The sequence below is a fragment of the Coccinella septempunctata genome, chromosome 2 (genome assembly GCF_907165205.1).
Source record: "Coccinella septempunctata chromosome 2, icCocSept1.1, whole genome shotgun sequence".
Lineage (NCBI taxonomy): Eukaryota > Metazoa > Arthropoda > Insecta > Coleoptera > Coccinellidae > Coccinella > Coccinella septempunctata.
In genome coordinates, this window is record NC_058190.1 from 35,047,600 (window position 1) to 35,075,455 (window position 27,856).

Below are 27,856 nucleotides of genomic sequence, written 5' to 3' on the forward strand. Positions count from 1 at the left end.
TCTCAGTAAAAGAGAACGAGAATAGGTGATGAGATTTTGTCTGTCCCCTCTGGTTTAAAAGCTGTAGTGCGAATTGCCCAGCCTGTACATGTTATCATTGATATATCAATATATATATTGATACTTTTTGGCGCCGAAAATTTTATTGCTTCACGCGCCGAATTTACTCGCGCCGGACCTGTATTCAGATAGTCTCATACACTAATCCTTTATTAGTCTATGGATAGTCTCAAATGTACTAAACAACTGAGCGGTATCTGTATCGCATTGGATTTTGGGGGGAACTCTGCCATCTTGAATTTTTCATACAGGCGATTGTTTGTTGAATGATTCATTTCGATGAGATCTACCTTCTGGTAGAAAAAACACTTCCTTGTGAAAAACCTTTTATATGACCTATATTTTACTTACTTATTTTCATGATACATTTACCCTGCAATATAGCATCAAAGCGTTTAGAAATTTTCGTAATCTGAACATTCGATCAAAACAATTAAATTACCCATGATTAGATATAAAAATCATTGCAATGGATAAAAAAAAAATGAACTTTGAAGTTTGAGAGAAGAAATTGTCGGTTGAATTTGCTGACCAGTGGTTTTCCATTGGATTTGGTACCAATATTCTTCTCAATAATTGTCGTACTCTACACATTCTATAGTGGTAAATAGTCAACAATGTCAACATACTAATGAAAAATGAGTAGAAAATAAAATAACAGAACATGATCACTCTTGACCGTGTATCTCCTTATCGTAGGCGTAGGTTGATTTTTTTAGGAAGTCGTAATCAGTTACACTACGTGCTTTCATATTAGGATAGCAAATATTTTTCATGATAACGCTGGGAACTGAAAATGCGTCTGAATATATTTATTTTGTTTGGGTGAATGAATTATATTATAGTTGCCCTTGTGAATGTTTACAATAAACAGATATTCAAACTTTGTTACGATTCCTGCATGCGCAAAGCAGAAAAAACAATATTCTGCTCACATAAAGGTAATCAGCTGTTCTGGTTTGACAGTTCGTAATGATTAAAATGGCGAATTTTTAGAAGTCAAACAAAGGGTTCTTGAAAAGTAAAAGTGCTGGATTAACTTATTATTGATACTGACAGTTTCAACTTTTGGTGGAAATCAATTGAACATAATTGTGTTTTCAACATGTTGTGTTTGGACGTTATCCCCGAATTTTCTTTGGGCTGCGATCAATGGCAATTTGTTTTAGGTAGGAAAATTTTTTTGCGTTTTTTATTTGAGTATCTTGAAGTAGTCTCTAAGAAAATTTTATTTCATCACTTATTCTCATCCATATTCTTTTTAGAATTACATCACATTCGATAATACAGTTTATAAATTTTTTCTATAAGTGGAAATTTGTTCCTATTGTTAAATTCTTCATATAATTTTTTTTTATGTACTTCATTCAAAGAAAGCAAATGATTGCCGAATTTATTTTCAGGAATGCATTTTTCCCAAGCTGTTGCTATTATTCAGTTACAAGTTGGTAAGATAAAAGGTGTCCAAGTTTTATACAATGATACTGTAAGTTTGGTCACAAAAAATTATTTCACTGGAATTTAATATTTACTTCGATTTTCAGGATCCATTGACGGTAGACATGGTAATAAATCTTTCACAAGATGGAATAAGATTATTTTTTGATCCTAACTCGCAAAGACTGAAACTAATAGAAATTTACTCAATGAAATCAGTCAAATTGAAATATTGGTAAGTTAGAATATCAGGTGAATGGGGACACATGCATAACATCTTTCATATTATTATTGATTTCTTTGCATCGAAGTTATCATTCTGTATTATTAATCAGCTCAACACACCTAAGTCATTTTTTTCATCATTGATTTATGTTTGAATCATCTGCAGAGGGATATGTGTTTACATTTTATTGTGATCAGTTTGGGAATGAAATGGCTAATAGATGAACATCGACAATGGGTAACCTATATCTATATTTTCTGTGAAACATAATAATACACGGATGGGAAGAGGTCTCAGGCAGTCAAGACTTCTCATTAACAGTCCGTCCTATAGACCTGAGGATCTGAGATAAAAAAACTCTTGGGAGGAAACAACTGAGTTTGGTGACTGGGGCAATGACCTGTTTAATAAACAGTGCTTCTTTGATTAAAAAAAATGGGACTAACTGGTTGCTCTCTGTGCTGCTGGTGCAGGAGAACTGATGAAACTGTTAAACATATTCTGTTCATCTGCAGCAGCATTAAAAAGTTTAGGATGATACATCTAGGAAACACAACACCCACTATTCTGATATTCTTATAGAATTATAAATGATGAACTTGTGCCTGAACTTAATTCATACATTATTCTCTTTTTGATATTAAAATCAAGCATATTTTTCAATTTAATGAGCTTGTTCTGAAAAGAATACAACCTGATTTTCGCAAAATCCAAAATGCTAAATTATACACAATTTGTGACATCTGCTATGAGTTTGGGAAGAGAGTTAAAATACGACGAAAAATTTCAAATAATGTTCATATACAGACTCATATGTTTTTATTGACATAGTTTGATGCAAGAATGATATTCTAAATGCTCACGAAAACAATTGACGTTCCTCGGAATCGAACGTTGATTCCCAGATCAAGCATTGTGAAATTAATTTGATATTCTGATGAGTATTAGATCTTCATTGTTATGAATATATAATCATTTATTGCAGTTCAAAATTCTTCAGTTCTCCTGAGGTGGTGCCAACGTATCAAGTGATTGAAGAATACTTTGGTGCCACACATCCGGGTCTCTACGATGAGGAAAAGCAACTTTTTATGTTGAATTTCCGAGGATTAACGTTTTATTTCCCTGTGAATACAAAATTTCTGGAAATGGCTCGGGAACAGGTCAATGGGGATTCCAAAAATACCATAGGTGAGATATTTACTTATTTCAGTGCTTCTTTGATTTTTTCGTGAATGAATGCAAAACTTATCAGGTTGAAGGATCTAAAAGTTTTCTGAACAGAATTGGTCGAGCACCATATTCATTAGATCTTACTATTCAGCATATTGAGGCATCGGCCGTTACATTAAACCAATACGTTTTTCAGTACGGTACGTTTACTTATCGTCAACCTCATTGTCCAACATTGAGGCTCTGCACTGACTACGAACACCCCTACCGATCCACGCTTCATCTGTTCGCTGAAAAGCTTATGGCATATGGTATATTCGTGCTGAAATATTTGCACGTCAAATTCATTCCATTTTCGGTCGGGTTTGAGTTGAAAGAATCTACTCTTTCTGGTCGAAATGGTATTTCCATTTACATACTTTGAGTGATGTAGGTTCGCGAGTTCGATTCAGACATTGTTGATTTTATATTATCAGGTGTCATGTCATGTGTCTGAATTCATTTCCTTGCATTATTGATGTTATCAGTCATTGCCTTATTTCAGGGAAACCAAAATGATTAATGACGTTATATCAGAAATACAATGAAAAGTCCAGCTCAATCAAGAATATTATAAATTTTCTGCCAATTTCTGACATTCAAATTACCCAGAATTTTATGAGGAATCAATTTTCATAACAAAATATAGGGCTGCTCATTTGAAAAACGAAAGATGGTGTCACTTCCGGTAAAACTGGAAGTCTTACGAATCTCGAAGAATTTGGATGGAGTCATCCTTTTAGTCAAAGCTTAAGTCCGAAATCGCAGATCTGAATTTAGATTCCTTCCCAGAAACAACAACAAAATTCGTGTAACATCCTATATACAGAGTGAGTCATTTGATTCGTACAAATTTTTCAATAGTAGATTCTTGAGGTCAAAAGAAACACTTGAGCACCATTTTTTCCTATTCGGCCCTGATGAAAAGATATAGCCATTTTATGTTTTCATAATGGGATGTGCCACCCTAGGCAAAACAGGGGAATTACCTTCAGAAAAACTAGCAAAATCTGTGACACTACACATCTGTGGATCTTTTGAACGGAGTTGTATTCAGCCAAAGAATTCAATTCTTCAAATTTCTCAGATACTTTTTAATTTTTTAACATCAAATTACTCGAAAACGGCGCGTTATACGAGAATATATGAAGAATACTTTTATTTTGCAAAACGTCCAATTTACTTTCAAGAGTTCTATTGTGAGATAGAACTAAAAATAACATTTTTTATGGTTTTTCAACAGCCTGTATCTTTTAAACCCAGCCGATTCCGAAAAAAGGTAAGGTAAAAAAGTGTTTCTTTTGACCTCAAGAATCTACTGTTAAAATATTTGTACGAGTCGAAGACTCGCCGTGTATAAATACTGTATAAACTTTATTCGATTTCATGTTTTCGCATCTGTTTTTTATTTGATCAGAAATATAAGATAATATTTCCAAAATTGCATTGGTATTATATGGTGAGTGATATTTCAAAAAATTAATTAAGTACATATATTAATTTATATTACATCTATATTACATTATTTTACATATCTTCCTGTATTGGGGTGTTTCCTATTGGAAAAAGGAACTAGATCTTCAAATTTTAATTGGTTCATCATTTCCAATAAGTTCTATTTGTTCTAATTTGGTATGTTTCGTATTTCTGCTGGTAAAAAGTGTTTATTCTGCCAACGCATATCTTTGCCTCGCCACTTGAATTATTGCTAATTTGGCCCTTTTATTCTGCAAAAGAAGAAATAATACTTATTATTATTCAGTATGACATATTTACCTCTTATTCAATCAAAACTATATCAATTTACTCGAATACCCTTTGATACGCATTTTTGCAATTTTCGACGGACAATTGATTGAAAATAAATATAAACTTTGGATACGCCAATAAACAATGACTGTTTTCATCATTATAACAAAAATATTCAATTAGATCAATATGATTATCAGGAAACGCGTAAGGAAAACAGAATTTTATGTCTTCAGTTTAAAACTAAAATGTTTCTTGATTTTTTATTCTGATCTAAATGTTTGTATTTTTGAGATTTTGGCCCTACATAGGTTTCCATGAAGAAAATCTGGAAACTATGAAGTTTCTATCATTAAAAACTTGTAATAATAAGATGATAAATTTTAAATTTTCAAATAACAGAGATGAACTTATTGATTATTCATTTCAATCAATTGTACAAATGAGTAAACAGTCCATTTAAGAATAATTGACATCCCAGTGGGCCTTGAAAGTCCTAACGCAGCTTAATATTTGGCCTGAAAGATCACCGTTAATTTCTATAGTTTCAATCACAGAAATAAAATATATGAAGAAAAAGTATGAGAAGTGAATTTTAATACTTTAGGAGTTCATACCACGGGACTTTCTCGCCATCCGTATAAGGCGTAAAGGGGGAAAGACATAGGCGGAAATAAACATTTTTTGTGGGGAGGGCACCGCCACCGAGGTAAAGATGTTGAGTGGAGAAGATGTGTAAAAATTCTAGAAATGGCTTAAAACAACGAAAAAGCTCCAGAATAGCTTTTTTTTACTGCTCTTCCCCTATTACTCTTTTTTTCATGGATATCTGGGGGGAGGGGTACAGCCCCCTCTGCCCCACCCCCTATTTCCGCCTATGGGGAAAGACTACCAGAATGTGGGGTGTTGCCGGAATATTTGAACGATAAGAGTAGTAGTTACGAGGATTCCAATAGATTTCACTTTCGTCGAAAAGATGGCAGCACTTAACGAACGTCTTTTTTTGAATTTCACCAGGATAGGAATTGTAGCTAATAACGAGACTTTTCGAGAAATTTTTTCATGCAGAAATTCATAGAAGAGATAATTGCACTTCGTAAAGTTAATAACATAAATGAATATTTGTTCTTCAATGAAAAAAAAAATGTTTTTTTCTGTTCGCATACAAAATTTTCAGACTTTCCGAGGTGACGAACTGGTTGAATTGAATTATAATGAAAACCCCAAATAAATTAGTGGTTTCTGACGTAGGATATTCATTTTCTCTTTCTGAACTGACCACTAAAACGGAGTAGACCCCTTTTAATCTGAGAGTAAAAGAATCTTCTGTCAGTGCATAGTCTAATTTGTAATTTATTTATGCGTCACTGTTCATTCCCAATACCAACCTAAATTCCGCACATCAAAATCTTACTGAATGAGCTATAAACAACATATTTTCAATTTCCACAGCCGCCCGAGATGTCAATAATTCTTGAATGTAGTATAATTTGCAAGAACTTACCAACGTGTAAACTATTAAAATCGATGTTCCTTCTGCTGTCATATTCTCGAGTTCTGCTTAGCTTAAATCTATTTCCTCTTTTGAATTCCCCCATAATTCCAGCATCCAAATTTTTCGGTTCACAGTTCTGTACTTTACAGCTTTCACTTTTTTCTTCAAATTTCGGATTCCATTTTTCAAATCCTACTATGTCGATTATATTCACTCCTGAGTTATTACTACTATACTTCAAATGCCCTATTTCAATCGATTTGATACTTTCCTCAGTATTTGTCAGAACTTTCTCTCGAAAAACTGTTTGTTTTTCTATATTTTGGATAATTTGTGTTTCGATTTGCGATTCCTTTCGAGATTCAAAAGTTCGCCTGTTGTCTTGTTCAATTTTTGTTTTGTCGCTTTTGTTCTTTGAATTGATTTCAGTATTTTCTTTTTCCAATTCCCTTGTTTTAGTTGTATCCTCTTTCTTGCTATAGAGTTTTTCATTTTTCTCGGTACATTCCTTCACTTGCCTCTGCAATGTATGTATAAGTGAGTTTTTTGTCTTGATTTCTTCTCTCACCAACTCAAAAGTACGTTCGTAAACTTCTCTCGTTTCACGAATGTCTGCTTCAAAATTTTTGATGTGCTCTTCAATTTCATTAGCATATTTCACATACTCACTTCTGATTTCTTGCGCGTGACCCCTTATTTTCGAAATGCTTTCTCTGAGGCTTTTATTATCGTTTTTCAAATATATCAACCTTGTTTGCAATTGAACTACGCTTTGATCAAACATTTCAGTATTGTTTTTCATTTGCATTTCAACATTGAGTGAATGAATCATATCCATGTACCAAGTTTTGTTCCCTGATTTGTGGACATCAATATCTTTGGTTTCTAAATGATTTTCTTTTCCAGTTCCTGATTTGCTATCATTAGTCTTGTTTCTTAGATTATTATTATTACAAGATATCTCAACTAAATTTTTCAATTTTAACCTCTGATTATCGATTAAAGATGTGAGATCACTTATATATTGTTTACAATTTTCATTTTCTTTCTTGGTTTCAGTTATTTCATTCTGAATATCATTCATATCTCTGTCCTTTTCTTGAATCAAATTGGATAATTTTTCATATTCAAATTTCTGTGAATAATTTTGTTTTTTCAATTCTTCAATTTCCGCACTAAGATTTTCAATTATTTCAATTAGACTTGCTGTTTTCTTATCATTTATTCCATTGCATTTGGACGATAATCTTTTGGAATTCTCTATAGATTCTCTTAGCTGCTCGAATTCTGCATCCGTGGTTCTTTCTTCCATAAATATGTTTTTATTTATTTTTTCAGAGTCGCTTAAATTCATAGTGTTGTATTCCTCGAAGTCCGTATTATTTTTTACTATAGTATTGTTAGCCTGAGTACATAACATATTTAAAATTTTGATACTGTTATTCAGGACCTGTACATCTACGTATTCTGAATAGCTGATTTTATATGTGGCATAAATGTTTGCTAAACATATTTTGAGTATATAAAGGAAGTGCGCATAACTTTCGTTTTTTCTCCCAATTTCTTGGGACTCGTCAAAGAATTTTTCATTATGTAAAAATTTATTGAGATTTAGAGTATCGTTATCATTCGATATTGTTTTTTGTTTCGATAGCCTCATTTCAGAAGGAAGTTGATAGTTTCTTGATTTCATTCCTAACATATTATGGAGTTCGAATAATATTTCTTCCTGCTCAAAAATATCCCCTTTTTCTTTAATTTGTTCTGATCCGCAGCCTGATTTTTCCTCATGTTTGAATACTTCTTCCAGTCCCAAACTAATTTCAGTTTGTGTTTCTTTTGTGATCATTGACGGTTTTTCGGAATTATTGAAAGTTTTTGGGAAATTCTCATTGATTCCCAACTGTATATTTAGCCATTTGGGCCGGCTATTTTTTAAGGCATTGTATTTTAATTCTAGTTGAGTGTAAGATTTTTTCAGCTCTGCGAGGGTGTTATTCATTATTTTATTTTGTGACTCAATAGCTTGTCGGTTTCTCTGCAGTAAATCGTTTTGTCTTTCGAAAGACTTCAATTTTTCAGTTATCTCTTCGTATTCAAATTTATTTACAATCGATATATCTGTTTCATTCTCAATTGAAGTGTCTTTATCATCGTCAACATTCGATGCGTATTTATCAAGTTCTTCTAATAGTTCTAATTCTCTCCGCTTGAATTTTTTGTTTTGTTCATCTAGCAAGAATTCGTAATCCGTTTTAATTTGTTCTGCATTATTCTGTAAAAGAATATCAACAAATTTGTAATCGATTTAAAAATGCATGATTAACAAAATAATTTAGCCCTCGTACATTTGTTATTAATGAGAATGAGAATATTACAATGATATGCTGCTATTGCTAATAAATGGAGTTTACCAGCTATGGATGATAAATTTCGTTGATCACTAGTCAATGTTTGAAAACATCTTGAACAAATATCCCGTTCAAATATCTTCATAAAATTGAGTTCACAACGACAAGAAAAATTTGGATTGACAGCTGTCAAATGGAAACTTTATTTGCGAGGAGCATTATGAGTACCTTGCTCATAATAATGAATGAGTTTATTACTTACACGTTCCAAATTCAACTTGTCAATATTCTCCTGTGAAAGGTTCTTTAGTTGCTGACATTTCTTCTCCAGCTCTACGACTCTCGAAACAGCAGACTGGAAACAAATTAGAAATAAAATGAATGGTTAAATGGAAGATGTTGGGAACTGCGTAATTACTAAGAAGAATAAATAGTATTGAGTATCGAAAACTAGCACCAAGCTAAAAAATCCATAATAAAATGAAAAACTAAAAATAAAATACCAAGGCCAAAAACATTATATTTTTCGATATCGATGACTTGACTCCATACTTCACTTTTGTCAAACCACCCTTTTTTTTTGTATTACACATAACTGGTATCTTTTTTTTCGTTCATTTGCACAAAGATAACTCACTTTTTTCTCCACCTCCTGCAATCTATTGATTTCGAGAAGTTCTTCATAATCTCTCTTGAGGGAATCGAATTGCTGCCTCATAATTCCTCTTGAGCATATTCCTGAGAACTTTGGCTTTTCTGTAGTTTTGGAGCTGAAACGAAGGTGATATTAATGTACTTACATGGGAAGTAGTGAAACAGGCTTCATCGTATTGAATTTTACGGTAAAAAAAAATGGTGACAAAATGATCAGTCGTTGGCAAAAATATATTTGCTTTTTTTCTATACTATCCTCTGAGCGGATCTTTTCATCTAAGCAGATGAATAGGATAATATTGTGTCGATTAATGATGGTTCGACCTATATTGATTCGTTAATATTGTTCCAAGATTAAGCATTTGTTTCACACTGTAATTTCTCAAGCTTCTAAACATTCTGTGGTATCTGTATGCCATTTCTACCAATAATTGAAGAGCTGGCTACAAAAATCGTCAAGAGTTTTGTAATATGATTCAGTATTGAGGATCTACATTAGCCAGCACCTTAGAAAATAAACATTTGTTGTTGTCCAAAGACTGGAGTGAGATAGTTGCTTAGTGTCGCCAATCACAATTGAGATAGTTGAATCTGACATCATTGTTACGTCAATTTTCCATACAAAAAGGTAGGAGCTATATAAATTTATTTATTTTACGCCTCTGCCTTAATATGGCGCTAGACAGAGAAGCATCGAATGTTTGTACCACAACGAATACATTCATAGCACGTCAATGTCCATTCCATGTATTTATGTTCTAAGGTTGCAAGTTCAGGTAGTGGAATACCTGGCCGCGACGCGCTTTGATGTGTGTAAAATTACAATATCCTCACTTTGACCTACCTCTGTTCCAGTAATCTGTTGCCTGACAATTTTCAGTTATTACAAAACATTTATAGATCATTTGAAATTTTACAAATAACTACATACATCAAAATCCAACGCCGAGCTGTTCCACTACCTGATCTTGCCAGTGGGTGCTGACTCATGTCCACCCTCAATACTAAATCATATTTAATTATGGTCCATTACAAAACTATTGCTCATTTTTTTGCCAGCTTTCCGACTACAATGGTACATTAGTTCAATGAAAGTTTAACAAATGAATTTCACATCATTGATACTATTCCAACTTTCGAAAAAATACTTCAAATATTGGTGGAAGAAGTATCATAATGAATTACATTATAGGGAGATAAGATAGTGTTCATTAAAATAATGCTCATTACGCGAAGAACCGTTTCTGTTCTTATTCTTTTATTTCACTTGTGGCATTTCAATCAACATTGGTAAACAGTCAGATGTGTATCATCGAATGTAAAACGCCCCAAATTTTAAATGACCCGATCCTGAGGTATGATTTGGAACTCTTTCACAAAGAACGATTTCAGATGGGATCACTTCTAGAAATTTAGCATGGAGCGTCTGCATCGAGAATAGCCAAGTGAAAATTGAAAAGCACTTAGCAAAAATAAGAACAATCTTTTGAACTAAAATATGGACTGTTTTTATATAACCTTTCTTCATTATGTATTAATAAAGACATTACATACTAACCTGCAAGTATTCCAAGAACTTCGGAAAGGCGTAAAATTGGTGCTAAATTTTTTTGGGATTGCTTTTTTTCTAGATTCAGTAGAAGTCGAATTTTGGATGCTAGTTTCTAATTCTCTTTCTTCTGATATGCTTTCTAATGTGCATACACGATAACTTGTCGCCGATTTTCTCGGTGTCAATTTTTTACTTGCCATCTCTACTGAAAACCTACAAACAAAGCCCACGTTTAGTTGGCATTAATTGTGTGAAACTCAATGATTTTTAAGAATTAGCATGTGATAAAGAAAAACTCTCACAACGCTCTGGAATTTTCTTTCCGCTTTTCGACCTATTTGTATTATGTATTTATTTTTGTTGCATTGATGGGGTTTTTTCATCAATCCTTTTCTATGAGTAATAGGGATGAAATGGTTAAAATGATGATGAATTCGTATATTTATTTTTTGTGATTGATGTTTTTGAAGTGTTATCAAAACACAAAAAGTTACCGAAATAAAATCACAACTAAAAAAACTTAATCAACATGTAAGCAATTGATAAGTTTTTTCATCTTTCAAATATTACAACCTTATGAAAAAAGCCAGTATATTTTGTTCAAACTAAAATTATATATGTATGTAATTACATTAGTGACATGGTCAACTATAATGTTGTGTAGTGGGTATTAGCAGTAAAATAAGATTAGATATTTTAAACATTACCACGATTTTTATTAGTGAGATAGCAGCAATCTTCAATTAAATCGTGAACTCTTTTTTATTACCCGAGCATTGAGACAAAAGGATGATGAAGAACAACCTGCTGAAATACTAGTTTTGTCAGCGGCATAAATTCTGAGGGAAAAAAGAAAGGATCTATTCATTCAGCACGCCTCTGGTAATAGAGGAAAACTATCTTTCAACGCTTTTTAAACTATCCTAAAATGTGTTTGAACTGTTCACCAACTATTATGAAAAAAAATTAGAAAGGTGTTGAAACAACGGGCTAAAATCATTATAGAATATTTGTAACAAAAAACACTCATGGTCATAGTGAAATTGCTTTGAAGATTGTTTGCTCAGTAAATTTAGTTTTTTCAGTATTTGTCCCAAATCAGAAATTTCACTTATATCAAGGCTCAAACGTTAATTCAAAAGTTTAACTTTATGAACAATTGCGTTTATACTCTATTTTTTTGCATTTATTATTTGTCCTGATTTATTTATTTCTTGTTCTGAAATATGTATCACGCCTGTGTTATAATTTATTCACATACGCATATATTGAATACTGGCATTCGTTTCAAAAATCTGAAATACCCCAACTTGAAGGGAACAATTTCCAGAAATGAGAGTTTTTTTCAAATAGGACGATAACTGCGAGGGATTTCGGAAATAAATGGTTCGATTTTCTGCCATAAGAGTTTTTCGTAGATTTGAAGAAGTGAAATTCACCAAATAAATAAGTAGTGATATGGATTTTAAAAAGGGAAGGACATCTTCATACTTATTCTTCTTGTCCCTAGGTTTTATATTATTTATTTCAGATTCAACATTCAGTCCATTTCAATAGAATTTAATTCCTTGAAAACAATTGACTGCAAATCAATAATTCAGTTGTTATGCATGAATTTTATATCGTTAACATTGAACTGTGAACTATAAATCTCCTACATTCGCATCTGATTTGAGTCTGGGATATAGAAATACATAATTTTAATTCTGAAGGGGCACTTGTACTCACCTTTTTCTGTCGATTTCTGTGAGAATTCCTCAACAAAGCAGAAGCACTTCACTACAACACGATACCGACGAACTGTTTTATGTACTGAACATTTTTGCCCACGAGAAATTACTGGACACTAGCAGACGACGGACACAATTTGTTACTAATGTTTACAAAAAGAATAATTAAGATAAGAGGCATTGAGAATATGATGTTTTCAAATACGGATTTCGACAGACAAAGCAAAATTTCAGTATTTCTGTGAATCATTATTCGTTCAAATAAAGAGAGTGCTTATTGATTCATCAAATTTCAATTAAGAAGATTTTTTGTTCTGAAAGAAATCTGAAGGGCTCCCTCAGTTCTGCTCTTGTGGTTCCAAGAAGAAAAAGAATATCATATGCTAAAAGGGAACTGTTCCTAGAAACCTTTTTTCCTCGTAAAGTTGAAGAAAAGTTTGAATAACTTTAGTGAAACATGAACTTCTGCCAGAAGCAGTAAGTGCTTTCAACCCACACAAATTCAAATACTATATACTTCCGGAAATGTGAAAAATATTTCAAGTGATCGAAGACACCATTTATCTGCCATTTGAAACAGTATCTGATAGTTGAAGTTAACAACAATATGAAGTTTTGGATAACTGTCTATTTACTGTCAACAGTTTACTTTTGTATTCTATTGCTGAGTTAAAAAAAAAACAGTTTTTTTTAATATTTAACGTTATACCCACATTTCGACTATTTTCATCCACAATTGCTCGTCAGTTTCAAGTTGTTTATGCTGTATATTATAATCCGATATTTACTCGTCTGAATGAAGTTTCTAAACCTTGCTGGAAGCATGTAAAATGCAAGCAAAGTGTTCTTCAGTTTTTCGGATCACTGGCGATTTTTTGAAAGTTAGCTAAAAATGTCGACAAGTCCATTTTTTCAAATGGCACGCCATGAACTTTTTTTGTCTGTTGGATACTGAATTTTAAATACTATTCATTTCAGGCTTAAAATCTTTGAATAATGAAGACCACCCACTAGACTAGGGTATCAAACAGACAAAAAAAGTTCAGGGGGTGCCATTTGAAAGAATGCACTTGTGGACATTTTTTAGGTCATTTTCAAAAAATTGCCACTAATCCGAAAAACTGAAGAACACCTGAAAACTCTTCGGTAATTCAATGAAAAAATCATATATTTATCTCCAACAGTTTTCAAGATATGATCTCTAGTTAAAACTATCATAACCATGAAATTTGTCGCAAAAAGTAGGCTACGTCAAAAAGACACACATATTAATTATATCAATCTGTATTTCGACATCAGAATATCATGTAGATTCAGAAAATTCGGGGTTGTATCGTGTTTCACCACTTTCGGACCATCGTATGAAGATTTTAGCTTATACGCTAAAAAGTTTTACCTCCATTCACCTGAAGATGCGTGTCGTGGTTTGAAAACTCATTTTGTGAAAATCGTATAATCTGTCTTCAAGTTCGATCTGGGCGTACCTACTTTATTAATCTGGGGTTTCTTCAATTGATCAGCGAAAGCGAAGTTACTGGTATGTTGTGAATGTATAATATACAGGGTGTTAGGTAAACATGACTCAAAAATTCAAGAGGTTATTCCTTGGACTATTTTGAGGATATTTTATCCCTTGATTATTTATCTTAGAACCCTTTGTTGCGAAGATAAAGGGCAAAAACAAATTTCCTGCATTCTATGCTCCTTTCCCGCTCTGTGGTATAACCCACGCCACCGAGGTAGATAGTTATGTACGTCATTATTCTATTTTGTGCGCCATCTAAACTCATTAGATTATACTAAGCTCGTGGAAGATGTGGACGATTTAAGAGATCAGACAATAGCTGGGTGTAACTCAATAAGATGGTGTTTTTGAAAGAGTTCGGCAGTCTATGAGAAGATTGGATGGTTGCATCCGAGCTGGAGATAGCCATTTTCAACCATTGTTGTAGGGAAATGTTACATGTAATTTTCAGTAATTAATTGTTATCTGTTGAAAATTTGTTTCGTCCTATATCTTGTCTCTATAACAAAACGCTTTTTCAAAAATATTCAAAGGATAAAATAGGTATCCTTAAAATAGGAATAACCCCTTGAATTTTTGCCGCATGTTTGCCTAACACCCTGTATTTGTTAAAGATAAATAAAATACCCATTTTCATTACCTATTATATTATTTTGTAATCCCTTCAATCGATATTGTATTCCTGTATAAAACTGGAATCTTGCATTGGTTATTATTTTTAGGTTCTTTAAATTTTCCCTGCGGGACCTCGGCAATAGTTTCCCGCGTGGCTATATATTCTGGTCAAAATATCGATAATACCGCCGCACCTGAACTGCCTCTTTCCTGTTTTTATGGACAAGTTTATTTAGAGAAGGCAGTTTTATTGAGAGGGCAGAATCGTACCAAAGGTATCAAGCTGAATCTGGTGGCTGGTGAGTCTGAATCGTATCTCGTACAATATTGATTCAAAATGAGAGGAAATCTGATAGTAATTGAGGTTCTGATTTCTTTTAGCGTCTCACACACGCCTGACAGAAGCTTCGAAAAAACACTTCGAACGGACCATCCTTCTGGGGCAATCAGCTCAAGAAATCACCTCTGCCATCGGGTGCCCATCAAAGGTTTTCTATAAAAGTGAGGACAAAATGAAGATTCACAGTCCTAATAATCTGCGCAGCGTTACTGCCGACCTGAGTGATTACTTTTTCAATTACTTTACACTCGGTTTGGTGAGTGGAATTTTTTAATGAGGTTTTGAAGTGAAATGTGTTGAGACAGCCTAGATTAGGAGGTGGGCATATGTATATCTGATCTCGGTTTAAATATGGACAGTTTTCAAAACAAAGGCTTCTTCGAAAAATTTTACGATTGTGTGCCTTTCGAGCATTACTTATTAGACAGATTAGACTTCATAACTGGATTGGTATTCATATCTGGAGAAATGAATAGGTCCATAATTAAATTCGAAAGATTTTCTCATGCAAAATTTTTTTTTTTTTTTGAAAACTTATCTCGCCAGTAGTATTTCCATTCGAACATTTGATGGCATTATTATCCAAGCTTCCTTTCAGGATTTGTTATTTGACGCACGCACAAACTTGGTTAAAAAGCTGGTTCTTCACACCAACTATCCTGGACACTACAACTTCAACATGTATATGCGATGTGAGTTCACTCTTGCTCTTAATGGCACGACAGTGGACGCTTCTTCGAAATGGAATCAAGTCTGTGAGAATCTGACTCCGAGCGATCAACCCGTGGTTCTTAACCGAGCCAGTTCAACAAATACCATAAATCCCTTTGGTAGCACTTTCTGCTATGGATATGAAGATATTATTTTCGAAGTAAGTATTGATTCCTACTGATTGATGTTATACTTATACAGCGTATCCCAAATTGCTTGATTTTGGCTGTTTCTGGTGATAGATATAGGTGAAAACGTTGGAAGAAGTAATGGGCTCGATTTTCGTGAAAAGTCCATCAATGAAAACCGTTTCACGATATCTCCATTTGTCTTGAAGATATAACCAAATTTTGATATTTTGTCGATTTCGAAAATGTGCCATATAACTTCTTTATTTTGGGAAATATCTGAAAACGATATAAGCTTTCTACAGGCACTTTACCTAAGTCATTTCACCAAAAATTTCCAATATAGAATATTCAAGATGGCTGAGCTACACCCCCTAGAAGAAATTTCATTAAATTTCAAGTTACGGACTGTGGAACGTGACTCCGTCATCGGAAATACAAAACAAAACATAAACATATGGCTGGACAATGAATCGTTCAGTACATGCGAGATTATCTGATTAGTTGCTCCAGCTCTAAACAAAGTCGAACGGCCAATATCCTAACCTAAACGAAACCAAATGCTTGAGTCAGTCATCACGAGATAAGTTTTTACCATTGATCTGCTATAATTCAGAAAAAAAAATGATCTAGAGTCGTCTAAGGATCTATTTCAGTAATCATTTTGAATTTTTTTTTAACCTTGTCATTATGAAAGTTTTGTAAAGGTGATTCTTGGTGGAACGCGTTATTTTGAGCAGTTCTAACTTCCGTTAAAAAAAGCCTTACCTTTTAATACACCCTGTATAGTCACGGGTTCCATACTTCAACGTGTTCGCTGCGACATAGATTTAGAACGCAGGCGCCTAGTGCTAACTAACTTATAAATTTGGGGTATTTCCTCACATCGGTAACAGGACGAAGTGTCCTTTTTTATTTTTCGATTGCTTGATACAACGCATAAAACTTTCGCTGCTCATGACTCATTAATAACTCATAAGCTATAGTTGTCATGTGCGCATGACTGATAAGTCATCCTTCATGTTAACGTGTTTTCAAGTGATGACGAAAGGTAAGCACTGCAGTTATCTTTTTTTGTCAGCGTAGGCGCCAGTATAATATTTGAAAAATATTAAAGGACACTTGGACGATATTGTGATGTGTGTAAATACCCCAGATTTAGACAGAATGGTCTTTCCCTTGATCCTCCGAGTAATGGCCGTTGGCTAGTTCGATTAGGATCGTAATATTTGTTGATTTTTATATCAAATAATGCTATGTATCGAATCAATTTTGATTATTATTCATTCGCCTAAGGAGGCATCATGCTTTTTATCACTTCATAATCTACATCAAGTACCTAAACATGGGTATCTGGTATTTTCTGTGTATCTATTTCGCAGTGGATCGACCATTTAATACTACAATTTTTTCTGCAGGTATTGCCCAATAATTATATAGGTTCGTTAAGCATATTTGGAGATGGTAGAAACTATCAAATTGCCCAGCACAATGCGTGACAGAGGCTCTCTGCCACTTACCTTGTCCTGGCTAATAGGTACTGGCAACCATGACTCATATAATTAATATTAATGTCTATTTGTATATCGCAATTCAACACAAGGAGTCGTTTAACTTAACTATAAGAGTACAGGTAGAACTGAAAATGAAGAATTAAAGATAAGCCAAGATTTTTTAGTATCAAATGATGTACGCGTTTTTTAACAAATGATGTGTTTGTAGTTAACTGTAAATTCTCAAGCTTATAAGTTTTTCGAAAATTTCATCGATTTTCCGGTTATTTCGAAGGTTGAATTTTGAAATATAAAAAAAAATTAAAAATATAAAATGGAAGAAAAATATACGCTTATATGTCGTTCTAGTTAATTTAATGTTATAATTTATATTTGTTTCTTGTTTTACATAATTCGAAGTTTTTACATTGAGTAGTTTATTGAATTATTGGGTCAGTTATGTACACATTGTGTTCACTTACAGTATAAAAACTCCATATACATATTTATTTTTTAGGTACAAGTAACTTTTGTGAATACAATAAAATTTTGGAATTTAAAAAAATCTTATACTGTTTCCTTTATTTACAAAATTTATATAATTATACTATATTCCAATTATTATCATCATATATATTTCCCTTGTTGTTTTTCAATATTTTTCTGTTTTATGTAAGAAGTATTGCGAACATTTCATTTCATTTCTGTTTTTAGTTGAAGTTGTAGTATATGTTGAATTTTTAATTTTATTATGGCATACCATCAATCGAAATGTTTATGAAAAGCCAAGAAATTTGAACCTTAAACAAGTTCAATTGCATTCTTTTTTGTCATGCCTACTGAATTGATTTAAGCTAACGGTATCTTCAATAACGACACTCAGTTCAGATAAATGAAAGAAAAAGTGATACAAAAATTGTTGGTTGCTTTTGTACATCATATTATTGTTTCCATTCATAACCAAAGTTCAAAAAATGTGAAATGTATATATAAAGTACTAGTTTTAGTTGAAATTACAATAGGTTCAGTTCATTTAATTCAATAATATATTAAGTTATTATTTCCTATGAAGTATTGTAATTGAATTTAGTTGTGTGTATTTCTATCAACTCAATTACCTATGTGATTTCCAAATCATCCTTTTGAGAGGTGTAAATAATTCAATTTGAAAGTGATTTATCCAAAAGATCTCCTGGCCATACAATAAAGATTATTCATAGATGTTTTTTTATTCATTAGAGGAATAACTTTCTGCAGTCAAAGGTTTACGTTCACCGAATGGCTGTTACTATGCTAAAAATTATAAACAGCAATACCAATTCAGGGATCCAAAATTATGTGAAAAGTTAAGTAAAATGCACGACTTGACAATGGAGTTTGTTGTTAGAGTTGACGAATTTCCAGAGAGTAGTAGTATTTTACATAACAGCTTCTTTGTGAAGTTCTCAGGAGCATTGGTTTTGTTTAAGCCTTGAGTTGAATACTCAAAGGTTTAAGATAATATTTTCACTTTACATTTTGAGACTCAAAACACTAAAATCTTTCCGGTCTCTTTCCCATCAACTATCATAATAGATTGATAAAAACTTGCGCTTCATACAATCACATCTTCCCAGCTTTCACTATCAACTGACCAATTCTCAAAGGCAGAAAATCGTGAAGCCTGTAATATATGTGACAAAATGTTACAGAGTAGATCATCATTTACCTCACAACTTCAACACAAAATTCTTGGATAAAGGCATTGCGATGTAGACAGAAATAGAATGTACGTACTCAACTGTTCCAAGAGGTGTTTGGAAATAACAAAACAACAATTTGCACCTTTTTTCTATTAAATGATTCATGCAATAATAGCATGAAGTCATTGAACGAGAATGAACATATACAAACAGAAATAAATTTATATATTTTCAAAACTTATAAATATAAAAATATAGGTATATATATTATCATTTGACATGGCTGTCTTCAAAAAATTGGTCTAATTCTTCTGTGTCATAATCTATTTCGATTTCTTCAAGTAAGGCACTAGGTTGCTTGTTCAACTCTAATTCTGTGAAAAATACATGTCAATAACTGAAAATTGCACACTCAAAATACCTACTTGGAATTTGCCCTAAAGCCTTGAATATTTCAAGATCATTTTGGAAAGCTTCTTGGAACACTTTTTGTCTTTCCTCCATTATTTTAGCCTTATCTCTTTCTGCCTTTTCAAGTTCTTCCTTTCTCTCTTGTTCTAATTTTGATTGCAATAATTTAAAATTTTCTGAAATTTCACATTGTAAGTCATATTGTATCGTATTATCCTGATTCTCCTAGATACAGAAGTACCCCTCAGAAATTGTGTGAGATTATACGAGTTAGGAGAACCAGTGTGTAGGTTTCGTTACTGTGTCCTCAAGCCACCTTAGACACTGTTAATTTTAATCCAACAGTGAATGGTATAGATACACAGCATTGGACAATGAAAATATCAATTACCTTCTTTCCTCTCTTCATATTTTTTTAAATGGTAAGTATGCCGTTTTTTCATGTTCTGAAATTCAATCTCATCAATGGTCTTTTCGAATTCTATTAAACCCTTCTCCACTTTTTCACATAAATCCAATAAATCATTGATCTTCTGATGAGCTCCATTGATATTATTGGTTAAATTAGAGGTGGTTAACGTTTCAACTATATATTCCATATCATTTTCTGTCTTTTTGATTTTAGTATATACACTTTCTATTTCTTTGGCCACTTCATTGGCCTTTTTGGCATTGTTCTCACTAGCGTTATGTAATATCGACCATTCATTTCGAAAATAATCTAATATCTCGCTGCCTGCTTCGAAATTGACTGGATTTTCTTCATTTTGATCATTTGTTGGGAAAATTACGTTTTTACTTACATTTAAAAATTTAGATTTTATGTTTGATAACATTTCATTTCATTTTTCATATTAGCACGTTAATATGAAATAAAGATTTCAAATCTGATAACACCATTAGATGAGACTTTGTTATTGTTTAATCGATCATATGATATGATTTTGACATTAATCGAAATCACAAACAAGTGATTCAATTTTTTCACAAATAATGGCAGCCTTCATATTTTTGGACAATAAATTTTTTTGCGGGCCTTGAAGCCTTTTCATTTTCGTGAATTTCTTGAATAAATTGGACATACAATTAATTAACTGTTATTAAACATCATTTATTTTTATTTCGTCTTTGTTAGGAATGGAGGTTAACAATATAGTATCCTTCTTGTATCAGCTTGTGATAGATTTTAGTTCAGTTATTTCCCCATAGATGTCAAGAAAGGAAATGAGCGGCAAAAATTTAAATTCCCAGTGTGAATAAAGTTGATTTACACTAAGTATTCTGAGTAGTTCCATGATTAGATAGACAACCTTCATATAAAACAACCTATTTAAAATGAAAAGAAATGAGATAGATATCAAATACTCACTATTACGGCTGATGAAGTCGATGAAATAAACAATTTTGATTGAGCTCCGCATTTTTCAATTACCTATTATTTGACAATATTATTTCAAACTTATTTCTATGATCTAACAACAGAGTTGCTTTGGAAGCCCAACTGTAAATTGTTTTTCTAAATGTATCATTTTACGTTTTGGTATGAGCATCAAAGATCGCCTAAAAACGGCATATGAAAACGTTGCTCTGAATGGAGATACAACTTGGACAGACTCGACCAATACATTTCAGGAAGCGAACAAGGTGAATATTTCTCAATAAAAAACCGTTGAACCTGACTAATTTCTCTTGTCAATATGACAGAAACTTTTCAGTAGAGAACAACAACTCAAAAATATTAGAATTATAGAAGAAAGGCCTAGGACAGTTAAAGATTCAATACCCCACAGTAAATTAGCAACGTATGACGATTACGAATACAATGAAGCTAGAGAATTGTGCTACACAAGATGCATACAGAAAACTCAGATCGAATTCCTCTCTAAAGAAACCTCGAGAGATGCTCAGGAGGAACCTTGGCTATTACCAGATGTTGATACGTTGTTTATATGGTTTATATGTTGTCGTAAGTGTGTGTTTTGATATGACTCTTCTTTTCCAGAAAATATCCCTTTTCCGAAAATGAATTAGTTGTGAGCATTTTCCAAACATGTTTGACAGCTTTCCAGTCGAAATGTCACTTTAGAAGATCATATTCTCGCCAAATTTCTTAAACTATGAAGAATGGACTTCTTCTGATCGTTTTCACTAAAATGTGAATATACGATACGAGCCAAAATTACCTACTGTTTGGAAGATATCAAGGATTATATTCAGACTTTTTTTGATATATGTACAATAAATAAACGGTCTGCACAAAACAGTTTATCGTACTGCAACTGCATTTACTAAGTATGACGTGGGTCGAAAATACATCAATAATAATAAATCGAATCATACTTAGTTTTTCTATTATCTCTGAGTAGATTCCGCTTACAGAAAATGGCTATTTCCTCCATCATCTGTAGTTCAACGTGCTGTACGAAAAAGTGTTATGTTGTTGGTCGTATTAGAAGGTAGAATTTCTGAAGAAATCACATCCCTTTGACAACAATTCATTTTCAGAAGCTTCTTCCTCGGTCGTCTTTCATCTACATAATTCAATATTGAATCGCTTTCCTTTAGCTAGATCATCGGTTCTCAACCTAAGCTTCATTCTCGATCATCTTTCATGTACATATTTCAAAATTTAATCGCTTTCCTCTAGATCAGCGGTTCTCAATCTTTTAGCATTCGTGACTCCCTCTGAACACTGAGTGTGCTTCCCCTGTGGACGATTATTCGTAAAGTACATACATTGAAATTAATTCTTCTTATACGTTTATTAATTTTTTGTAATGTACCTTCGCTCCTCTCCTGAGATTCTTTCAGCCCCCCTGGTTAAGAACTACTACTCTAGATACTTTCGGAATTGACTTATTCATATGCTGATTTTTCAGAAAATCAAAAAAGAAATGACTGCGGCGCTTTCGAGTACTGTAACCAACATGGCATGCGACACCATAAGCCAATGGAGGAACAAGATATTCACGTAGTGTCACCTCTGCTAAACGCTGTTGGTTTTCAGGAAAAAAAACTCAAAATGGCTGTAATATCAGGCAGGTAGATTTCTGAGTACTTCTTTCTAAGTTATTCGTGGATAATTCTGTTTAATTTATGTTTGTTGCAAATGTTTTTTTATATATCCAAATATTACTGATACATTTTGGGTTACTTGAGATTGTTAGAGAGGAAATATTTTTTCACCAGTCATTCGTACTGACACATATCGCATATACAGGGTGAGTCTTTGACTCGTACAACTATTTTAACAGTAAATTATTGAGGTAAAAAAAAACACTTTTTTGCTATACCATTTTTTCCGATTCGGCCCTTATAAAAATATATAGTCATTTTAAGTTTTCATAATGAGCTCTGCCACCACTGAAAAAACAAAATTACCTTCAGGATAATTAGTTAAATCTGCGATACAACACACCTGTGGATCTTTCAAACAGAGTTGTATTCAGTCAAAGTACCTAATTTTTTAAATTTCATAGATACTTTTCAATTTTTGAACATCAAATTACTGGAAAACGGCGCATTATACGAGAAATTGAAGAATACTTTTATTTTATGAAACATTCAGATATTCATTAGATAGCCTTAGTTTTTAGTTTCATGAGTTGGGTTCTTCGAATTTTTGCTATTTTTATGGTACCTTATGGTTAAAATGAGAAAACTAGAAAACATGGGTGATATCTTGGGTTTGAAAAAGATTAATCAAATAAATGAAGAAAATTTTTTTAAGGTTTTTCACGAGGTTTTTCATGTTTGAGCCAAATCGGAAAAAATGGCGAAGGAAAAAAGATTTTCGTTTGACCCCAAGAATCTACTGTTCGAGTCAAAGACTCACTCTGTATATATGAATACATACAATTTTTTTTTTAAGTTGATTTATCGTTATTGTGATTCATAAAGAATTCTATACCTATAGGAAGTCGAATTATATCAGACAAGGAAAAAACTATTCGGTGTCAAGCAGAAGAAGAAGAATAGTTTTTAATTTTTTTTTGTGGAAATTCAGTCTATCCTGAAAATGAGTTTGTACCCTTCTCTCCTAGATGGTTGATTTCACTACTGTGTTAATCCTTGAAAAGTTTTCCTCACGAGTGTCGTCAAATAGGGTTTGGAATTAAGAAGCATGTTATTGCATGCTTGAACCCTTGAACGTAGTACCTAAATCCACTATCCACTATACAGATACAGTACAATATAAAAAGTTAACAATTCAGACAAAAGTCAGCTAGTAATTTTTTCGAAAATGTTGAGTTATATCGAAAAATACGATACATCCCAATTTCATTGACATGCTTACATCTTTTCGATATAAAACACATGTAGAAGGTACCTACATACATGCTAAACACTGCATTAAGGCCACCTATTCATATACAGGGTGGTTCGCCGTTATTAGTAATTATTTCTCCATAAACGTCTAATAGGCCATCGCGGTGAATCACCCTGCATACGATATCCGACAATACGAACATCTTTTGATTATTCTGAATTTCAAAATAATCGTCCGGATTCGACCAACAGAAATATTTTCTGCTCATCGTATCGTCCAATATCGTAGCTAAGAACGAGAGATTTCCTGTTACTGTTTCTGGTTTCTGTGCTACAGTAATGTCAGAGTGCGTTCAAATTCGCCCGAATATCAATTTTGTATTCCACTGAATTTCATTTTAGCTTCACGAACTTTCCTTTCATCTTTCGGGTGGCTTATTAGCTGTCCAATTTTTGGGCTTAATCAACTTGCATCTTTCCTTGTAGAGAATACTGGATTATAACTACATATAAATCATTCATTTTATACTGCTTCTTCGTATTAGGTATAAGATGGTTTTCCAGATAATCTCATCAACTCTATTGAGAGGGAATCATTTGTATAAAAAATCCAATAAGAGGATTCAAACAGTAATTTTTTCAGCGTAAATTAGTTATATACACACGAGTAAATTTAACTAATCTTGAAATTTGGATGTAAAATCAAATCAGTTATATATTCGATTACAATCTCAGTAATTCATAATGTATCAATACTTTGGCTCCCACTTTACGCTTCCCTTTTAGTCATTTACTTCACCTTTTAGATAAAGTAAAAATAATTTGGAATACTCAAAAGGACGATTTACGTCAACGATGTATAGCATTCGCCAGAGACATAGATTTAACTTTAAGCAAGTTGCCCAGTTTACAATTTTACAACGGCCCTTACGATCCGAGAGGTCAGGGACCTTTTTTAGACGAGGTATCAGAGTCGGCCATCGAATTCGATCATTTGAAGGTATCAGATGGATTCGTCAACAACATATCAATCTAGCGTTTTCTTATTGCAGGATCTGGCGACCTCGTTCAAGCAACAGAACGGCTGGATGAGCAAGAGCCAAGTCACTATCCAGGAGCTGGACCCGGAACCGATCGAACCGAAGATCGAGGAACCCTATGTGGAAGACATCAAAGCTGATGAACCCGTATGCCCCAAAAGGTTATATTCGGCCGTACTGCAGGGACTCACGTCAACAGAACTGGCGAAAAAAGATTCCAGCAGTCCACCGAAAGCCGTACCCAAGCTAGACACTCCGAGTTCGTTGAACATGATCTTTCCGAAATTCTCAGTGTGCTGCGCGTCTTCGGTCGTTTCGACCGTGACCGATTTCGGCGGTTCTCCAAGCCATCAGCAGAATCAAGAGGAACAGAATCAAGTGATCAAAACCGAAATGAGAATTCAGAAAAACACCTCCATCCAGACGAACGTGAAGATTCTTCCGAAGGCCAAGAGCGTCGAGACGACGCCACCTGCGAAGACGACTAACGTCGTCAGGGAAACATTGCAGCAAAACAGCGAAGACTTTAGGAGTCCGAATGCCGTCAGTTTTCCTTTGATCGCGCAATCATCTTACATGAATAATTACAGCTATCAGTTTAACGCTTCCCATTACTCGAACACGTATCAGAATAGTTGCGGTTGTACGAACACTTTCTCGCACACGTCCCAAGTGATAACGAACAGAAACATGCAGACGTTTCCACGTCAAAGCCCCTTTATCCCTAGCCAGTTTCAGTACGCACAGCCTGTATTGATGTTACAGCAGAATCGCACGTCTATCTATCCCATATCGCAGCCAGTTCAAACGCCTTACTACTACCAACCTCTACAGCAAACCAGAGTCATGCAACGATGGATCGTCCCCCAGAGCTATTCCAGGCCTAACATGACCCAGGGGAACTTCTTGAACCCCCATTTCGTGCCTCAGTCCTCCAGCTTATGGATGGGGCCGAATCAACAGCAATCCGTGCCGTCGACATCTCAATATTTCATGGATAACCGATTGAAAACTAAACCTAAAAAAGCTACGCAACCTCAGATGAACATCCTGAAGAGTAAATCCAGGAAAAATCCGGTAGACAGCACCGCGTCCACCGAGACGACCGACAGCGAAGTCATACCACGCAGTTTATGCGCCAACTCGACTTCTTCGTGTATCGATGCACCTCCAACGATGGTCCAACAACTGAACAAGCTGGCGTTGGCTTCGCAGCTGAAGGTGAAGAGCGACTTCGAAGAGGTGGTGAGTAAAACGGTTAACCTACTCTTCGAAGAGGACGTTCCCGTAACATCAACAGTATCGGAAGAACTGGAGATACAGGCGCTCGAACAATACTGCAACTCCAACGATAACGTGTACCAAGAGCTGGAACGGCAGGCGGCCGAACAGTACGACGAACTGTCGGAAAACTTGAGGGGCCCCCCGACTCATGACTTACTATTCGGGGGGCTGAGTAGCTTTTTCCCATGTTCGATTGATGTAAATGTGTAATATTCCCCTAGTATAATCGTTTTTCGTCCAAATTTTGTTCAGTTCAATCGGGTAGTTAGGTTTTGTTAAGTTTGATTTTTTTCTAAATTGAATACCCTCTACTATAAGTCCTTAACGCCAATAAAATTTTTACAAAAACAAAACAAAGGTAAAAAAGAATAAAAACCATTACTTTCTCGACTTTCATTTCCTTGTTTTATTTTGCAAATGAAACCTCAATAAAATAAATGTCTTTGGGTATGTATCTGGGTAATAAATAGTCGAAGGCCCAGTTGTTCAGTCCAGGCACAATATGAGTCAGTCCACGCAAATATAATTTGAAAAATTTAATATCGAATATTTACAAAGTTGGCAAACGATTCTGAACTCGTCCATAAAGTGTTAATCCTAGCACAACCTGGCTGTGTTTATCTATGAACCTAACAGAACTGAACGGAACTGACGAAATTAATCTAGGAGGTCCTAGGATCAAGAAGATACGAGGATCTATTGATATCTAGTTAGCCTAGACCAGTTACATGCATAAAAAACATATTGCGTTACCATAGCAACGAACAATAACTCATTAGAAGTGTCAGTGTGAAGTTTGAGGTCAAAAAAGTAAACCAGAGTTACGCAAAAATTAAAAGAAAGAAGATGGTGATCAATGTCCTTCGTATGCGACCGTGAAAAATTAGACTGCAAGCTTCAAAAGAGGTAAATTTTCCATTGAAGATTATGACTGATCGGGAAGGCCAGTTTCTGTGTCTGTCCCCGAAAATATCGATGCAGTTTATGACGTGATTTTATCAGACCGTCGAATTGGACTAAAACGGATATCTGGTGCAGTGGTGCACTGAATATTTCATATGAACGCGTTCATCATATAGTTCACGTCAATTTGGACATGAGAAAAATTGCTGCAAAATGGATCTCCAAATGTTTTAATGTTGACCAAAAGCGTGCAAGTGTAAAAGCATCGCGTTCGATCTGTGCTCAATTTGAAAACGATGTAGACTTCTTAATCCGAATTGTTACTATGGATGAAACTTGAATACATTTCTACGATCCAGAAACAAAACAACAATCGATGGAATGGCGACACTCTGCTTCTCCAAGACCTAAGAAGTTTCGTGTCCAAAAATCTGCTAGAAAAGTTCTTGCTTCAGTTTTTTGGGATTGCCATGGAGTAATCATGATTGATTTCTTGGATAAGTGTAGAACAATAACCGGAGATTACTATTCGACATTACTGACCACTCTATGGGAAAAAATTAAAGAGAAAAGACGCGGAAAGCTATCCAAAGTTGGTTTGTTTTTGCAGGACAACGCCCCTGCACACAAATCTCATGTTGCCATGCAAAAAATTCGTGATTTATGAAATTAGGGTTTGAATTACTAAAACACTCCCCTTATTCACCAGATTCGGCTCCATCCGACTATCATCTCTTTCCTCAATTGAAAAACGTTTTAAAGGTCGTAAATTTTCTCCCAACGAGGAGGTAATAAAAGCCGGTTTGCAGAGCGAGAAGAAACATTTTTTGTGGAAGACGTTGTAGGTTCGGTGTAATAAATGTATCCAATTAAGAGGAGAATATGTTGAGTAATAAAATATTTTGACATTGAAATTTTGTTTGATTTTATAGTAGGCTAAGACTTTTTCAATATATCCTCGTATTTCAGTAATCATTTTCAATTTTTTT

General features: G+C 33.9%; 4 protein-coding genes across 6 annotated transcripts; 2 read left to right on the plus strand and 2 right to left on the minus strand.

The window, feature by feature from the left end:
- Positions 1-1,009: 1,009 nt before the first annotated feature.
- LOC123306594 (PHAF1 protein CG7083) lies at positions 1,010-18,497 on the plus strand. Its single transcript, XM_044888661.1, has 8 exons — positions 1,010-1,229; positions 1,464-1,546; positions 1,605-1,732; positions 2,709-2,914; positions 14,714-14,905; positions 14,988-15,202; positions 15,545-15,817; positions 17,204-18,497. Exons 1-8 carry the CDS (start codon positions 1,166-1,168, stop codon positions 17,282-17,284), a joined length of 1,242 nt encoding a protein of 413 aa, XP_044744596.1. The 5' UTR covers positions 1,010-1,165; the 3' UTR covers positions 17,285-18,497.
- On the minus strand, positions 4,414-12,617 carry LOC123306593 (uncharacterized protein PF11_0207-like). Of its 2 annotated transcripts, none has more exons than XM_044888660.1 (6): positions 12,465-12,617; positions 10,743-10,949; positions 9,168-9,300; positions 8,793-8,885; positions 6,192-8,454; positions 4,414-4,662 (listed from the first exon to the last, which is right to left on the minus strand). In XM_044888660.1, exons 2-6 carry the CDS (start codon positions 10,934-10,936, stop codon positions 4,658-4,660), a joined length of 2,688 nt encoding a protein of 895 aa, XP_044744595.1. In that variant the 5' UTR covers positions 10,937-10,949; positions 12,465-12,617; the 3' UTR covers positions 4,414-4,657. The 2 variants fall into 2 exon arrangements, with proteins under 2 accessions (XP_044744595.1, XP_044744594.1); XM_044888659.1 differs by having other exon boundaries at positions 6,189-8,454.
- Positions 18,498-19,164: 667 nt separating the features above from the next.
- LOC123307276 (dysbindin protein homolog) lies at positions 19,165-20,308 on the minus strand. The gene is made up of 3 exons (XM_044889516.1): positions 19,763-20,308; positions 19,386-19,547; positions 19,165-19,334 (listed from the first exon to the last, which is right to left on the minus strand). The coding sequence occupies exons 1-3, from the start codon at positions 20,205-20,207 to the stop codon at positions 19,231-19,233; spliced, it is 711 nt and encodes a 236-aa protein (XP_044745451.1). The 5' UTR covers positions 20,208-20,308; the 3' UTR covers positions 19,165-19,230.
- A 478-nt stretch (positions 20,309-20,786) lies between these two features.
- Positions 20,787-26,360, plus strand: LOC123307360. Of its 2 annotated transcripts, none has more exons than XM_044889642.1 (5): positions 20,787-21,015; positions 21,076-21,337; positions 22,251-22,409; positions 24,447-24,640; positions 24,693-26,360. In XM_044889642.1, the coding sequence occupies exons 1-5, from the start codon at positions 20,914-20,916 to the stop codon at positions 26,172-26,174; spliced, it is 2,199 nt and encodes a 732-aa protein (XP_044745577.1). In that variant the 5' UTR covers positions 20,787-20,913; the 3' UTR covers positions 26,175-26,360. The 2 variants fall into 2 exon arrangements, with proteins under 2 accessions (XP_044745577.1, XP_044745578.1); XM_044889643.1 differs by having other exon boundaries at positions 24,447-24,604.
- Positions 26,361-27,856: the final 1,496 nt, after the last annotated feature.